This window comes from Rhamphochromis longiceps, linkage group LG12 (assembly GCF_057381845.1).
Source record: "Rhamphochromis longiceps isolate RC_006_pf linkage group LG12, R_longiceps_female_GT1.1, whole genome shotgun sequence".
Classification (NCBI taxonomy): domain Eukaryota; kingdom Metazoa; phylum Chordata; class Actinopteri; order Cichliformes; family Cichlidae; genus Rhamphochromis; species Rhamphochromis longiceps.
The window spans coordinates 37742150-37759821 of NC_140568.1; the positions used below are offsets into that span (position 1 = coordinate 37742150).

A 17672-nucleotide genomic window follows, 5' to 3' on the forward strand; every position below is an offset into this window, starting at 1 on the left:
CTTCTTGCTAGCATCTTGTCAGAGTGGACACACAGTGCATACAGGATATGGACTCATGAAGCACATGGTGACAGTTACAGCGTTTTAATAAAGTAATGCAACTAACATTTTAACAGCATGAAGGTGCTCCTCCAGTGTAACTATTTTTGGTGTACTGCCTACATGTTCACTGACATACCAGTTACCATCCTTTGGTTTCAAAAAGGTGTAACAGTCAACCTCAACATAATGATGAGTCATGAACCAAAACAGGTTTGCAGGACTGGATCACAAAAAAATTGCAAAGCATGTATCCTTGGCTGTTTAACAGAAAAAGACACAAATTACAGTATTTTTACTCAAACTACCCTACATCCATTTAGGCCTGTAAAACAGATAAATTCATACTACATATACATTTTCTCTTTCAGGGTTAAAGAACAAAACAAAACAACCTGACAGTAAACGTAGCCAATTAAGTATAACACATAAATTGTGCCCTAAAGCTAATAAATACATATATTAAGAAAAACAATGTGAATGCTAATACTGAATATTTGCTTCCTTAGTCAGCTGTTTTACATTCATTTTGGGAAATGTATTTGTATTCCTTGGCAAAAAGTGTGCATGAGGATTCCACTCATGCATCAAGTATGCAGCTAAAGCCAAGAAAACATTAGCACTGTTTGGTTATGACAACTAGAAACTGGGAAATCTGCTAACACTTACCTCTACTCGTCAATATTTAACAGATTTAATCTAGGTGTGTTAAATCCTTGCACAAACATAAAAAACTGTTTTGCACAATTGCTATGAATAGCACCTGTGACACTGCACAGATGTGTAAGGTGAACTGATAAACTGGGGTTTCATCAGCAACTACTGATGATGGCACATCATTATCTATAGCAAGTTTAGCTGGCCTTTCTGCTGGTTCTAGTTTCATACTTAATGGCAAAGAGAACTGAGTTATTATAATGTGTTCTTTTGCAAATTACTCAGGTGTCATATTACTTTGTCTTTTGCTGCAACTTTCCTCACTTTGTCACTTGCGGCATTTTCACACCTATAGGTGTTTGACTCTGGTCTGCATCACTTTTTTTCACATTTGTTTTTTTTTTTTTTTCACACAGAAAAAATCTCTAAATGAACTCCAAGAGAAATATAATATTCTGCTTATCACCACTGGTGTAAAACACTCTTAAATGGGATTTGGATCAGCTAGACAGCCCGTTAGTAATCTATGCATTCCTATCTCCACACCATCAAGCTAGCCAAAGCTTTGTTCCCATTTCACTTAATGTGTGCCAGCACTGAAGATGATTTGTCCTATAATGTAGCTATTTACACTGATGCAGCCTGGAAGCTGACTGATCATTCTCCTGGCTGTTAGCTAACGTGGGGCTAAAAAGAGGTGCAGTCACTGCTGAGGAGTTTGAAACTGAATTAATGTGAGTACTAGTCCCTACTGCCATTGGAGCAGTAGCTGCAGGGTAAAAATGGACATCAACAGCTACTGTGGTGAGGCCCACAGAGACGTTGTGAGACAGCAACAGTGGAGGGTTGCCATGTGAAATGCTGAGACTGTGGTGGATAGGTGCAACGCATGGCTCAGCACTCTGCAGTGTTAAAGAAGAGTGCACGCTTTCCTCCCGCCTGGATGGTGGTGATGGGGAAGGAGAACGGGAGATTAAGGGTGAGGGAGGAGGCAACGTGTCCTGGCATGGGCTTTGGTTGTCTCCTCTGTTACTGGTCCAATCCTCAGTACAGTGCACCTGAATGCTGGGCTGGGACAAACTGCACCCTTTCTCCTCCTCCAGAGAAGGATCAATCTGAAAGTAGAGAGGATTTGTTAATAATAACATAGGGAAAAATGTTTAAAATGCAGTGAAATCATTACACTGTTGCCACATTGTTATCTTTAAAGACAACTCTGATGATTGAGCATTTTATTACTATAAGGCTGTTGGTTTAGTCCTTGCATGTGCCAGTTTAAATTAAATGGAGACATCAGCACTGTTTTCAGTGCAGTACTTTTTTTTATTATCTTAATGGTTTGTTCTTTTTATTAAACTGTGCAAACTGTGACCGTTTGTACACTTATATAGGGTTTTAGCTCCCCCTATAGGTTATATAGTATGCCACAGTTGTTAGTTAAATAAACGAAGCTGGATATGCTGTTTTCATAACTAAATATAATAATTTCTAATATTTATCATTAACAGTGTGACCCATCCAACCATCCTCTTCCAGTTATCCAGGCTGGATGGAGTGGGTTGAGATGAGTTTCAGGGGTGATTTGTGACAGAAGGATCGCAGCAAGAGGCAGCAATCAGGTTTTTATCTTCTATGTAAAGCATATGTGCTATTTAAATAAAATTATCATTGCCAAGAGGGAAAGCACTGACAAAAAGACAAGAGGCAGAGCGAGAGGTGGTAGACGTGAAGATGCTCAAATTTTGACTGAGAGTTACCAGGACAAAATTTGAAATGAGTATATTGGAGGGACAGCTCAGGTTGACCAGTTTGGAGACAAAGTTAGAGAGGGTAGGGTGAGATAGTTTGGATATGTGCAGAGGAGGGATAGTCAATATAGTAAGCAAAATATGTTAGTATTTTATGTTAATATGGAGCTGTCAGGCAGGAAGAAAAGGGGAAGACCCTAGAGAAAATTCATGGAGGTAGTGAAAGAGGACATAAAGAAGGTTGGAGGATGTAAGGGATGGGCTGAGATAGAGGCAGATGATCTGCTGTGTTGACCACCTAAGAAGTCCAAAGAAGAAGAAGAATCATCAGTGGTTGTTCTGGACCCTATCCCAGCTGTCACAGGGTGAGAGGTGGGGCACACCTTGGATAGGTCACTAGTCTATCTAGTCTATCAGAAGGCCGGAGAACATGCACACTCCAAGATCCACACAGAAAGGCTGTTGCTGTGGCTCGGTGGATTCAATCCCAGGACCTTCTTGCTGTGGGACAATGGTGCTGACCACCATACTATTGGGTTGCCTCAATAAATTTGTAACTTTCTTAACTTCCCCTTAAACACGGATAAAAATGTCTGGATACATTTTTTTATGGTAAAGTGTTTCTGTGTTACCAGACCTTGATGTCAAGAATAGGCTCAGGGTACGTCTCTACAGTGACTGAGTGGTTGTCCAGAGAGCGCTGGGTATCCTCTTGTAGTTCATCAAACGTGCTCTCCATCTGCACCGTAACCAAGCTGGGCCCTGGGGGTCTGGCTCTGGTTTCTGATGTGTTGGGGCTCTGTTCAATCACTGCAACACAGTCGTCATCTTCAAACGCTCTGCATAAGACATACAACACTTGGTATTAGAATGCAGAAAGATGGGTTGTGAAGGATAATTTATTTTTCTATTCTGAGAAGTAGAGTACCTGTTTTCATACGTACGTCCTGCTGCTCGACGTTCAGCATGTCGTATGGGAACACCTAAATTCCTCTGAGCTGTCAAAGACATGTAATGTGGTTTTGACGTAATAATAAAAAGTAACATTTGGGTTAAAATGCTCTACATATGTGCTTTCTGGTAGAGTGACACAAGTGGATCAATTACCTGTTTAAAATAAAGCTAATTTAGCTTACCTTGGCAAAAAGATATAAGAGGTAACCAGACTGTGTTCAGTGTTAAAAATTCATCTGAAAGCACATGTAGAGCTCAGTTATTATTATGTTATATCATTTTTGTTTGAGCCAAGTATATATGGAAAACCTGCAGTTCTTTAAATGGCCACTTGAGGGTGGCTCTTTAAGCGAGTTAATTCATAAACAAGTCAATGTTAAAATGCCCAATGTATTGAAAGTCAAAATACAAATGTTCACTTCCTAAGTAAATTTAAACTATAAACTAAATTATAGTTTAATTTTACTAGCCAAACCTAGCACTCTAATACACAGTTAATTACAACTTGTTACACTAGCACCTCACTTGCTAGCCAGTGCAGTGTTGGTTAATAACTTTCTATCAATTCCATCAAGATCCATCCTCTTTCACTTATCCAATGCAGGGTCGAGGGTGGGCTGGAGTCTATCCCAGCTACCATAGGGTGAGAGGTGGGGTACTCCCTGGACAGATCACCAGACTGTCGCAGCCTCACCACCCCAATCATTTCGATTTTGCCAAAATATGGTCATGATTTTAGGAAAACCAAGACACTAGCATTTCATGCAGGGCGGATTGCTGACCTGCTCGGCTTGTTGGTGCGGGTTCATTCTTTTGTACCACAGAATAGAAGGTAACAGTGATAAAGATGAAAGCCAAAGATACACCCACTCCCACCACAATGGGGATGTCATGTTTTTCCAGCACAGGCAGCCATGATGGTGATTGCTGCTTCACTCTGAAATGGAGAAGATAGTGACTTATTGATGTTTTATTACTTTTGTTCCCTAAATGTAATAAACTCAGGTGAAATATTTATCAATCTATCATATTTTTATTTTGCCTACCTGGGATCATTGCTAGTCATGGGTGACTGGGAAGTGTTCCTTTTCAACCAGTCTGTGAGCTCTGGCTGAACTGGATGACTTTCATGAGTAGTATTCAGCCAATGTGACCTGTTGACCTGTTGGACTACCTCAGCGTCTAACAATGAAGGATGGAGTGACTGATCTGAAGGGCGGATGGTGGAGAATGGAAGCTGTGAATTTTGTGTTGGAGATGATTCAGGTTGGGTTTGAGAAAGTTTGGAACTGGCTGAAGGTGTTGTTGTTGAAAGATGAATTTCGGATATTGGAGGCGTGGGGATTAAAGAAGATGGAAGTTCTGTTGAAGGCAGATTATACTGAATTGTAGAAAGCTCAAGATGAAACTTTGGTAAAAAACTTAAGGTAGAGGAGTGTTGAGGATCAGTTTGAGTTGTTTGTGAGAGGGTTGGTGAAGGTTGCAAAGGCTGAAATGATGATGTTTTGTAGGCAACTGTCAGGGTGACTGAATCGGAGTGTCTCATCTTAGCGTGGGTAACAGGATTTGGTGTTGGAGTTGCCATGAAGGGGTCCGATTTTAGAAAGCCAAAAGGTCCAGTAACACGTAGCTGAGATGGTTGCTGAGTTACTGATGTCTCTGCAATTTGATTAACTTGAGGCACAGAATGGTCCTGAGAACTGGGCACTATAAACAACTTGTTACTGGCTGAATGCTGAAATTTTGATGGCATTTGTCTCAAATGGGATCGACTTTCACTGAATGAATGCTGAAGGGTTTCGACCAACACTCCACTGGTTACTTCAGGTGCCAGGCTCTGTGTTGCAGCTGGTTCACTGTGTGAAATAAAATGTGGTTTAATGGTCATTGGTACTTGGGTGTGTAGAGCTTCTGATTGGAGGTTCAGGTGAAGAGGAGGCTTGATCTGACTGAGTAACGACTGGGTAGAATTGGTTGTTGGCTGTTTCAAATGGTGATGTAAAACATGGGCAAGGGTCCTCAATGGCATATCTAGCTCAGCCCCGGCTTTTCTTAAAAATGTTGGAAGTGTAGTTGCACTGACTGGGTTGGTACCTGTAAATATTAAAAAAAGAGTTTGTGCTTTATTTTCTTTAATATATCCTAAACAATTTTATGTTGTGTGTTATTATTATGTGTCATTCAGAGGAAAAAAAAATCTGATTTCATCTGAAGGGATCCAGCCATACATTTTGTAAGCAGTTCGATTAGTAACGTGCGCACCAGAATAATGCCTCTCATAATTGTTGCTTTACATTCATATTTACTAATATTTCTTGTAACTGAATCATAAAGTAGCATTAACATAACACAGACACAAAAATATGATTTATTACTTTTTTAAACAAAATATTTCCATGTCAATTTTGAAATCTGAGCAGAAAAAACTCCTGCAGCTCTTATAGCAGGATTATTTGGCATTTAGCTTTTTTTTTTAGCTTTTGGATGTCCTGACACATCTTTTTTGTCTTGTGGCAATGGTAACAGACACAAAATTGAAATGATACCTTTATCCTGGAAAGTTTGTGAGAACTTCTGGTTACCCAACTTCTAACTCTACCATCGCCTGATCTGAATCCCTCTTTGTGACCAATTTTACCTAGCAACTGCCAGCAACCACTAAAAACTTCCAAAAACCACTCACCAGCTGATCTGGGAATACACATTTTTCCTTAGTGACCTGTGGTTGCCAGGGGTAGTCACTGACTGGTCTCTAGGCCTGTATGACTGAGACCTTACCACTGCTTTCAGCCATATTCATTTTACCTTATAACCTTATAGCACCGTGTTTTAGCCTGTTAACTTGTAACTATATATTTGTTATGTTGAATGACCTACACAACACATGACTGGAGCTAAGTATTTTTTTTTTTAAATACATACATGTTGTCTCATTATGCTTTTCCTGTACATGTGGATAACGTGTTGTTTTAAAGCGCTGCTCGGCTACTGAGTCGCTCCACTTGGAAGCTGGACGTTGTTCATTATCGCTGGTGCTCTAAAAAATATTCAAAACACTGATTATTTTCAGAGGAGACACATTTGACACAGTCAAAAGGAATAAGTCCATACACCAAATAATAAACAGGGGTAAACAATGCATGACCATCACATGATCTGTGCGAAAAAATGCACTTAGAAAATTTGCAGCTTCTACACTGGAACTGCTTATGAAAATAAAACCAAGGTCTAGCAAAATGATTTGAGAACAAAATACACAAGCAAAGACTTCCACATCCTCAATACTCACAGCAGACAAAACCAGTCTTGTCCGTCTCCCTCTATCAGAAGGTCGATCTTCAGCATAAGACAAAGGATGACATGAAAGAGAATCAACAAGCAAAAGAAACTTGGGTATATGGGGTCAAAGAAGTATTTTGTTGTTTAAGTATGCACTGAACTTCACCCACTCTAAATGACCAGAAGACAGTTGCGAATTCCCCTGAGAGAAGTATCTGAGTGACCCACATTTATTATACTGATCCAAACATACACTGATAGTCATGAAAAACATCTCAATGTCCTGAAAAAACTAGTCTGACCCCTCACAAAGCCTTGATCTCAACACATTGGAGTCTGTCACTTCAATTAAATTGCCAAATTGTTCATACATTTTACATCTTCAGTTTTGTTCATAGAGCTTTACCATTGCATACCAAATGCAGGTATGATTTTAGTAATATTGCCACTGAGAAGAAATAACACGAGGTGGTAAATCAACACACCTGTGATGATGAGGATCATCCGTTTCTGATGTCGTCCTGCTCGGTTCTCAGCAGTGCAGTAATACTCTCCTGCATCAGAGTACTGCACACTGGAAATATGCAGGGACCCATCTTCTGCAGGCCAGAAGACAAAACATTATAAAACACAAAGAGCTGAGATCTCACATACCGTTTAGAAATTAGAAAAAAAATTCCTGTATACTTCCATCTCTGCCGAGAATGCTACTTATTTTATATGCTGAAAACAACTCCAAATGATGGACCTGGTGATTAAAATAAATGTTGAGAAAGTTCAAGCTGCAGCAACACTTGTGGTATATAGAACAACTCTACTGCTTGACTGGATCTGTGGCCTTAATCAGGGTCATCAAACAATAAAGTTGTTCTATGTGTTACATTAACTTATTCAGATTTTATTCTCTTCTACATACCTATGAAGTAGGGGACGTTGTGCCTGAAACGGTTACTCTGTTTTCATGATGAAAAGTAATGCAGAATGACTCCAGACAAACTAGACTCACCATCTATGTGTCTGCCTTCGGTGGTACTGATAGGGGACTGTGGCTCTGTTCTGCCCCTCGTCCAGGTGTATGTGATAGGGAGAATCCCCATTGCTCTGCAGGGCAGGACCACTAAAGTCCCAATCGTGTAGGTCACCTGATCTTTAAAGACCACTATTAAAGGGCTCACTGGCCCAAGCAGAGGGGAAAATTGAAAAGACAATATCAAAAAAGTCACATAAAGCTCATAGATCATAGAAGTGCCTTAAAGAAATAACACATACAAGAACTGTTCCCCTATAAAGATTTTAGTAACTATGTAAAATTTTGAGGACACGGTATGTTCTGCTACCTGGACTATGACTCTTTAGAATTAGTTTATGAAACTAGCAATGTGTGCAGATGGCAAATAAAATGACAATTTCATTCAAATGGTCTGTTACTTTGATCACATTTGCAAGACTGGATTTCAAGGTGATCTCCATGTCCTTTAATTTCAAATTTGTAAGACGTTTGTACTACACAAGAAGAATTTCTCAGTTTCTTTCCTGTGTATAATTCAGTTCTTTTAGAAGGACCTTGGTTGCGAGCATGTACTTTTCTATAATAGCAACAGGTTTTTTCTTTTCTTTTCTTTAATGCATTTCAGCTTAATACCTATTAGATAATTATTCATGATTTTTCATTTTTGCAGCCTAGTTTTCCTGCACTCTCAAAACAACACAGTACAGCTGACATGTTAAAATGAATGATCACACACACTTGTTGATCTGCCAATGAGGACCACGCCCATGCTTTGATAATATTATGTACACTATATGAAGATACCTTATAGGGAATTACAAATTCACTGCAACTTAAAAGCAATATTAAATAGGGGCATAAAGCAGAGGGACAACAATCCCTTTGCCTTCCAGGCTAGGGTTTGCTTTATTTAGTACACTTATCAGTGGGTCAGACCAAACTCATATCTAAATCCTCACCTTCATTATGATCTAAAAGGTTTGCATTAACAAGAACATATCTGTCATCATACTTAGTATTGAACCAACCACAACATCTAAAGCAGGGGTAGGCAACTCCAGGCCTCGAGTGCCGGTATCCTGGAGGTTTTAGATTTGTCCATGATCCATCACAGCTGATTTAAAGGGCTAAATGACTCCTCAGCATTTCTTGAAGTTCTCCAGAGGTCTGTTAATGAACTAATCATTTGATTCATGTGTGTTAACCCAGGGTGGGATCTAAAACCTGCAGGACACCGGCACTCGAGGCCTGGAGTTGCCTACCCCTGATCTAAAGTGTATAAATGCTTAGTAAGTATCAGGCACATGCTCCTGACTTGACTTTGACTCGTCTATTGATCTGAGGAGTAAATACATTGCAAAACAGCAAGGTTTAAAATTTACCAGCAACTCTCAGGAGTGCTGTGCCATGGCTTTGTCCCAGTGTGTTGGTTGCCTCGCACACATACACCCCCTCATCGTAGCTCCGGACTGACTGGATGTAGAGAGTGGCATTTCTCTGTCTGAATAGGAAACATGAAAGCTGCCATATATTATGAACTGCTTGTATACAAAATTTTCAAAAAGTCAGAACACTATAACTTACCCCAATGCAATTTTGCCTCCTGTCTGCTTGGTGTGGCCTCTTTTCATCCAGCTGATGGACGGTAAAGGGTGGCCAGACACCTGACATTCCAGCACCACCTGAGCACCCAAAGGCACCGTCAATACCTGGGGCCATAGCTTGACGGATGGAGGGGCTGCCAGGAAGGGAAAGCACTGTCTGGAATATTATTATGCACCTATACATGTATATATATATGTATATATACATATATATATATATATATATATATATATATATATATATATATATATATATATATATATATATATATATATATATATATATATATATATATATATATATATATATATATATATATATATATATATATATATATATATATATACATTTCCAGTGAGATAGTAGGGAGGGCTGCCAGATGTCATACCCAAAACACTGAGTGTTGCTCGTCTCGAGGTAAGAAATCTTTGAAGATGGGTGTTTGAGGCCCTGCAGAAGTAGCTGCCACTATCGTGCTCCTGCACACTACAGAGAAAATTATGAAAAGGGTCAGCAGAGCTTTTAAAAACAAAAATCAGCTGCCTGGAGCTGTATTTACAGGCACAATTTTATAACTCTATGACTTCATGTTAAGCGCTAAACATACCGTAAACAATGCAAATTAACTAAACTTTTTTAAAAGTTTTGGCCCAACCAGTTTTAATTTATACACAATTTTTGTGTTATATTTAATTTATCTAGTCATATAATGAGGCATGAACAATAAAGACCTGTGGATGAAGAGGTCTCCACTGGGCAGCATTGTTACATTTTCAGTGGGAGTGAGAAGCCGGTTGTTTTTAAACCAGGACACCTGCGCTGCTGGTCTGCTGTACGGAGGCCTACAGGTTACCGTAACATTTTTGCCGCTCTTCACCGTTAGATTTGTGGGCTGCTGCACAAAACTCCAGTCCATTTCTGTAAACACAAAATGTAAATCACTAATAAGTTTGGACATCTGCTCTTATTGGATTTTGCTGATTTTTACAGCATGGAATCTGCTGAAGCAGAAACCTAAACGGTTTTAACAAGGCAATTCACTTGCTTGAGTTAAACAGTTCAGAGTTTACAATACCAGCTGGAAGTAGGAAGGCTGGCTGCGACCTGATTGTCTCTTTCTGGTTTGATGCTTCACAGTGATATGAGCCCTCATGCTCCTTGCTCACATTTCTGGAGAAGACAAACACAAAAAATATTTTAAATGTAATTTTAACATTTAGGGATTCTTTTTGATTTTGTTTGCTTTTTTTTTTTTCTTAGCCAGTTTAGAAACCAGTTTAGAAACACTAATTAATATTTGAACTGTGGGAGGAAGCCAGAGTTCCTGGAGGGAATCCCCCAGTGGCAGATTCAAACACAACAGTCTTGTTGTGAGGCAACCCTGCAGGGAATACAGAATATTTACAGAAATGTCTTCTTTCTCTAAAACACCCAATCTTTATCCTTCCTCTTTAGCCTTCCTTCCTTCCTGCACCAGTAAGAACCAGAAACTATTATAATTGTACCAGAAGAAAAAAGACAAAATCTTTGACTGTATCATCAACTGTCAACCACAGTTGGAGTTAAACAATAAAGAATTAATATTCCTGTTCTGCCATGCAGTGTTGGACCTGAATGTGAGCAGCTGTCCATTGTTTTGGAGGCTGAACGAGCCGGAGCAGTTCATCAGGAGGCACCCGTCTTTGAACCAGTGCACCATGGGAACAGGGAAGCCGAGAACACTGCAGTGCATGGAGACTTCAGTTCCTATAGCAACAGTGATGTTGTCAGGGCCCTGGATGAACTGCAGCCTCCGAGGGACCCCTGCAAGGCGGACAGTCACAGTAAGATACTAACCCTCTGCAAACACACACAAGTATGATAAATTAGTTTAGTTTTTTTTTAATTAAAGCAGTATTTTTGTTAAAACCAGAGAGCTCAGGATTTATATTTAATAAACTCTCCTGGATCAGCTGCAATTTGAAAATTTGTCAGTGTGAATTAAAGAAAAAGCCTCACCCTGCACAGTAAGTCTGGCTTGTCTGCTCTTCTTGCTGATGTTCAGTGAAGGATTGTGTGTGACACAAACGTAAACCCCTTCATCTTCTAATGTTACGTTGAAAAGATGAAGAGTGCCTGACGTTTTCTTCTGGTGCCCACCTCCATATTCACCCTGAGCAGGATGACACATACAGTATGGAAAATATGTCCAATATCAAAGTTAAAAGAAACAACGTGTATTTTTCTGTTTTATTTTTGCCCTGAGTGAAATAAAAAGTGTTTTTTCTCATGAGGCTTTCAGAGTCTCCTTGAGGTTTGTGAGTTCTTCAAATCAATTTCTATTTGTAAGGTTGCCCAGCATTTAAGTCAGCACTGTGTTCTGTGTACAAGCTCTGCAGACAGAAAATTTTGCACCTACAAAAAAATTGCTATAGCAGTTTCAGTAAATGCTGTTTTAAAAAAAAGAAAAAGAAAAATCAGGGTAATCAAACTCCTAATCAATTAGTTTTTTTATATAATGAAGACGCCCAAGAGAGAAACTACAGCCTGATCTGATTATAGTAGTTTCCAGCAGTGCAGGTGGATGCCTTACATATGAAATTTATGTCCAACCATCAAGTTGAGGCTCAAACCATGGCTTTAAAATTCACAAGAAAACTGTTAAAAACATGAATTTGAGAATGAAATTGGCCTTTCTTTAGCCTGGATTTCTCTAAACTGCAGAAGAAATGCAAAGTGTAAAAACTGTTCTCCACTCTATGCCTGATTATTGTCTTGGAGTCTAATGGAGACTGTTACTACATTAATATCTACCAGATATATTTACTGCTTTTTGTCCTACTCTGCAAGAAAGTAGTCTTTGGTGCCCTTCTAAAATCTGAAGTTGTTTTTTACCTGAATCTGTCTACCTCTTGTGACCACCTTTCCATCTTTGAGCCATGTGATGCTTGCAGGAGGTGAACTCTCCCCTGATACACACCGGAGGAAAACTCCCTCTCCTTCTCTGACTGTCTGGTCCTGCGGACTGAAGAAAACATCCTCCAAACCTGGAACACACACAGTGTATCCATTCAGTGTGCTTTGAATATGTTACTCAATATTTTATCCAGCACTAGTGGAAGTATTCAAAATATTTACTTAAGTAAAAGTATTGATATCACAGATATGGTCAGGCGAATGTTAAACTAAAACTGTTAAGCCTTACACTGCATCATCAGTTTGATATAAATGATGTGTCCATGTTGTTTTGCAGGGGACACCAACTAATGGTTATTTTCTTACTTGAATAGTAATAAATTGCTAATTTGCTGATATATTTCTTCAATCAGCAAATACAGATGATAAAATGTGAGCAACTTATCAATTTTACCCACAGCTGATAGTATCACTGTTGCTGAACCAGAAGTTAAAGCTTTAGTTTATTAGTAATTTCAATATTTGAACAGGATGGTAAAGGCATCTTCTTTAAAAAACCGGAACTATTAGTACTAGTAGTAGTAGTTTTATTATTAGTATATACATTTAAGAGTATATTCTCATGAGAGAATATGTCAGTTGCATGATTGTTTCCTTTTTTGTTTAAAAGTTTAAAAGTCATTATAAATGTAGTGTAAAATAATCCTCTGGAAGAAGAATAAGTGTAAAGTGCCATAACAGGCTACAGCACAAGTACATCTAAGCTTTACTTAAGCACAGTGCTACCACATTTCAACATTTTAATAAAAAAAAATTGTTATTTTTTTTTAATTTAGTGGCATTTTTATTGACCAACAACCCTTCTTTTGACTTTATCTCGTGGCCAAACTCAATAAAAACAAAAGAGTAGATGGACTCACCAAACTGGGATGAGACTGCCAAGCCAGACAGGATGAGTAAGCAAAGATGGGAAGTCATCTGTGGGAGCAAACAGATGGAGACACACACTTGCATCCTATTGCCGAGCTCCATGGGAGCCACTCGGAGACCATCCTGCAGCTTCATCCATGGTGTCAGCTGGAAGAGTGTGCACACATAAAGGAGCTCTTATTTCTCTTTACTTACTATCACTGATGGAGACTGCACATTTACTGGCAGCACTGAGGTGTGTGATCTTCATTTGGCAACAGACACGCTAAAAAGGATCTTCAAAGCATCTCTGCAGCAGAGGCGATGCATGCTGTGTATCGCGAACTGCAAAGGGTTAAGTTTAAGGAGGAGACAGAAGCAAAACGTGACTATAAACGGTTATGTTGTTCTGAAGGGGTTTTTATCAGCTCTGTAGTGCTGTTGTTAAGCTACATGCAGACACACAAGAAAGCAATCAAATAGGTTTTTATAACACAAAGTTATCAACCAGTAAAAAAATTTGGGGGGATGAGGGATGAGGTTCAGTTTGGATAAATATACTGACACAAAACTGAGTAAACCTACTCAGTTATATTAACATGGTGTAACTTTTATATTAATGTTGTCCTTTTGATTTAGTATTAAAATAATGACCCATTGTTAGACACAGTGGGTTAGCTCATACCCAAGACATCACTTACCATTAACAGGCAGTAGTACATAGCATCATATACTTCCAACTTTTAAATAACCAGAATATTTATTCATATTTTAAGGCAGTAATTCTCAGATTTTAAGTGTTCAATCTGATGTAAAAATATATGATAGTGTTCCAGAGATTCTCCACAGTGATATGACTTTTATTTTCATACACTACACACCACAGAGACTGAACCTGGTGTTGCATAGAACCATTTCTCATCAGTTTCCAGTAAATATATTCAGCAGATTAATTTAAAATCCCTCCCTCTCTCCCTCTCTTTCTGTTAACAGCCTCCCCTCCCTTTCCCCCTCTGCTTCATTCCTATTTTGGTTGTGAGTCTGTGGTGCCGCAGTGAGCTCAGCTTTGTCCTCTTTAGTCCCTTGAATGGGCCCAGCCACTTTATAGAGCTCGCACCGTGGCCCTCCACTCAATGAAAGTGACATGAAAAGAGGCTGCGGAGCTTTGTACTGTAAAGATCAGTTATTGGTCCCTGCGAGGACAGCTACCCGTCTGATCGTATAGGCTTTCATGATCCTCAGTATGGCCATGTAAGGGCTCACCCTTTATTATTTGAATGTGATGATGAAGTTCCACGAGTGAACAATTATAGTATATAGTTAAAGCCAGACAGTGACAAAGTCAAAAAGCTAATAATGGATACATTTATTAGTATTTTGGGGATGATTTTTTAAGACAACCTCTGTATATAAAAAGCAGACTGCTCATGAATATATTAAAAAAAATCAGAAAATACATTTTAAAAAATACAAATGATTAAGCGGAGCTTGATGTCTGGTCTACTGCCATTAAATTATTGCCGAAGAGTGAGCCATAAGAAAACCAAACGGCGAACAAGCATCAGGAAGCAACTAACTTGAAATAAAAATCAAAACAGTTCTATGATAATATTGACAGTGCCTGATTTTGCAAATTTGTCAAGAACACAACGCAATGAAAAAGTAGCAGATGAGACATTGGAGAGAGTTCACAGAAAATCGTATTCTAGGATTTTTCCTAGAATCACCAAAAAAGAAGACTCAGCAACAATGTTTCTTTCCACAATTCCTGATCTAGCTGCACAAAATAATAGTTCTAAGCAGATGGATTGGTCTACGTATTTCAGAAACTGTGGAACTCCCACACAACCATCTCTAGGGTTTGCAGAGAAAAAAGAGAAAATATCCAATGAGCAGCAGTTGCTTGGGTAAAAATGCCTTTTTGATGCCAGAAGTCAGAGCAGAATGGCCAGACTGCTTGACGCTGATAGTAAGACAATAGTAACTCAAATAACCACTTACTGTAAAATGACAGGATGCAGAAGAGCATCTCTGAACGCACAACACAGGAAAACGCACAACAGGAAAATGACGGTACAATTTATTCGAGCTATCGAAATTTGGACAATAGAAGATTATCATGACCTGATGAATCTCATTTTCTTCTGTGACATTTGGGACAGAATTTGGGATAAGAAATATAAGATAAGATAGAACTTTATTAATCCCTCGGGTGGGTTCCTCTGGGAAATTCGACTTTTTTTTCTTTTTCTTTTTTTTTTGAAAGCCTTGTATCAACAGTTCAGGCTGGTGGTGTAATGGCGTGGGGGAGATTTCCTGGCGCACAAACTGAGCATCGTTCAAACACCACAGCCTGTCTGAGAATTGTTACTGACCATGTCTGAAAGCAGCCATGTTTAACACACCATGTCACAAAACTCGAATCATTTAAAAACTGCTTTGAACATGACATTGACTCACTGTACTCAAATGGCCTGCACAGTAGATTCAAGATTCAAGAAGTAATTGTATCTGGAACCTACAGAGCACCCTTGGAATGAATCAAGGGTGAATCAATGAATGAATCAATCTACATCAGCATGTTTAAGGAATGTTTCCAAACCCCTCATTGAATCTGTGCAACAAAGAGTTAAGGCTGCTCTAAAGCCAAAAGGGATGTGACCCTGTATAAGCAAAATGTACCTAATAAAGTGGTCAGTGAGCTTATTTTTACGAACTGATCCACCAACTGCAAAAAAAGAGGGAAAAAAAAACGGGAAGCTAGCAATTGCAGTTCAGCTTTGTGCCACAGACTTACTTTCCCGTTTCTTAGAAAGAAAACTGAAACTAAGTGAAACCGCTCAGCAGTAAGTAACCAGGCGAGTGCTTTCTGGTTCCATTACACTCTACAGTTGATATCTCCATACTGGACAATTTAAACCAAAAGCGGTGTGAATGGACAAACAGAACTACATGCCAAAAAAAAAGAAGAAAAAAAAAACTATCAGTAAATTTAGTTTTATAATTATCACCTCAATTGCTTCTGAAGAACAAAAGAAATCACCAGTGATGATGTGCTTAAAGCAATGACAAAACAGACATTAGTACATTAGCCATCACTGCTGGTGAGTTCAGCGGGGCTACGGGCTGCTTATATTCACATAATGCTAAGAGCCCGGGGGTGTGTATTTGTTTGACTCACAAGGCTCACAATAGATCATTTACACTGTTTAGCATGTCATTAAGATGTTTCTAGCCCACACACTCACTTGTAAGCTTCCTTTCTACAGACAACATTTGGCACAAACACTGAATTTCTGTCACCACCACTGAGTGACACCAGAGTGAGATTTTTGGCCCCGCACTGTGTGGCACTACATAGAAACATTAATGATCCAGGTGATGATGTAGCAGTCAGTTCACGGTTGGTAAAATAAGATGTTATAGCTCAGGTTTGTATGAGGAGCTGTGACTGTAGTATGGTTTTAAATGGACATAAGTTAAATCACATGATCAGCTTCCAAGATGATAACTTTTGCTCATCTTTTAACAGTAATTCACATGTTCTGAGACATACAAGCAATACACAAACAGCTTTGCATTGTTTATGAAAAGCAACAATTACATATTACATGTAATAAATACAGTAGATTTAATATGATACCATGAGTTAATTCACTATTCCTACTTTTTTTATTGTTATGATTCCATTTATTTTATTACCTGCTGCCTACATCTCATCTTTTTCTTTGCTTATTGACACTTAAGACCATGCCTTCAGTAGATATACAATAGACATACAAATTCAGGACCTGTTGTGCAGCACAAGCACTTTCAGAAACTACAAAATTGCAGCTTTTAATGTGCTTTGATATTAAAAGCTGGTTTGATAGTTTAAAGGTACATGTTGTAAAAAATAAACCTCGGATACCCACACATGCTGTTTTCACAAGATTTCTATTAAAATGTATCCACCACAGGGTTAATGAAAGCTCATATAGAGAACTGATACTTACTCTAGAACAATTTTCTCTGCGCTGGTGCCCATTAATTTGCTCTCAGTCAGTTTCTGTGTGCCTCTGCTCTTTTCTCTCCTGATACATTTGCTGAGCTTCAAGCTGGGAGTGAACAGCAAGCAACAGCTCACATATTCTGGACACCCTCCACACCCACTTAACACACACAATCTGGCACACACACACACATACTCTGTGTTCTAATTCAACGCCATCAGCTATAATGAGACAAAAACCCCAGTTATTTAAATTATTAGTATGATCATAAAATGACACTAGTGCAAGGAACAATGTCAAGCAAAAATATCCACACATTATAAAAAATAGTAGCTATGGTATTAAAACAGATGGATAGATTTAAAGACTTTGCATGAGTAGAGCACAAGTAAAAGTTTTTCCACTATAATATGCTGTCGATTCCCAAATAAGCTTAAATACTCTATATCTCTGTTCTTCCATTTCTTCTTTCAGCTGCTCTCTTTAAGAGTCACTACATTGGATTATCTGCCTCCATCTCACCCTGTCACTTGCATCGTCTTTGCTCACACCAACCCTCTGCATGTTCTCCTTCTCTCCATCCAT

General features: G+C 38.9%; 1 protein-coding gene across 1 annotated transcript; it reads right to left on the minus strand.

The window, feature by feature from the left end:
• Nucleotides 1-1319: 1319 nt before the first annotated feature.
• LOC146657865 (uncharacterized) lies at nucleotides 1320-17672 on the minus strand. Its single transcript, XM_085426793.1, has 17 exons — nucleotides 17610-17672; nucleotides 13107-13263; nucleotides 12166-12317; nucleotides 11290-11443; nucleotides 10902-11094; nucleotides 10367-10461; nucleotides 10023-10209; nucleotides 9680-9777; nucleotides 9271-9424; nucleotides 9069-9187; nucleotides 7684-7851; nucleotides 7163-7276; nucleotides 4445-5492; nucleotides 4181-4335; nucleotides 3373-3442; nucleotides 3080-3283; nucleotides 1320-1824 (listed from the first exon to the last, which is right to left on the minus strand). The coding sequence occupies exons 1-17, from the start codon at nucleotides 17670-17672 to the stop codon at nucleotides 1320-1322; spliced, it is 3636 nt and encodes a 1211-aa protein (XP_085282919.1).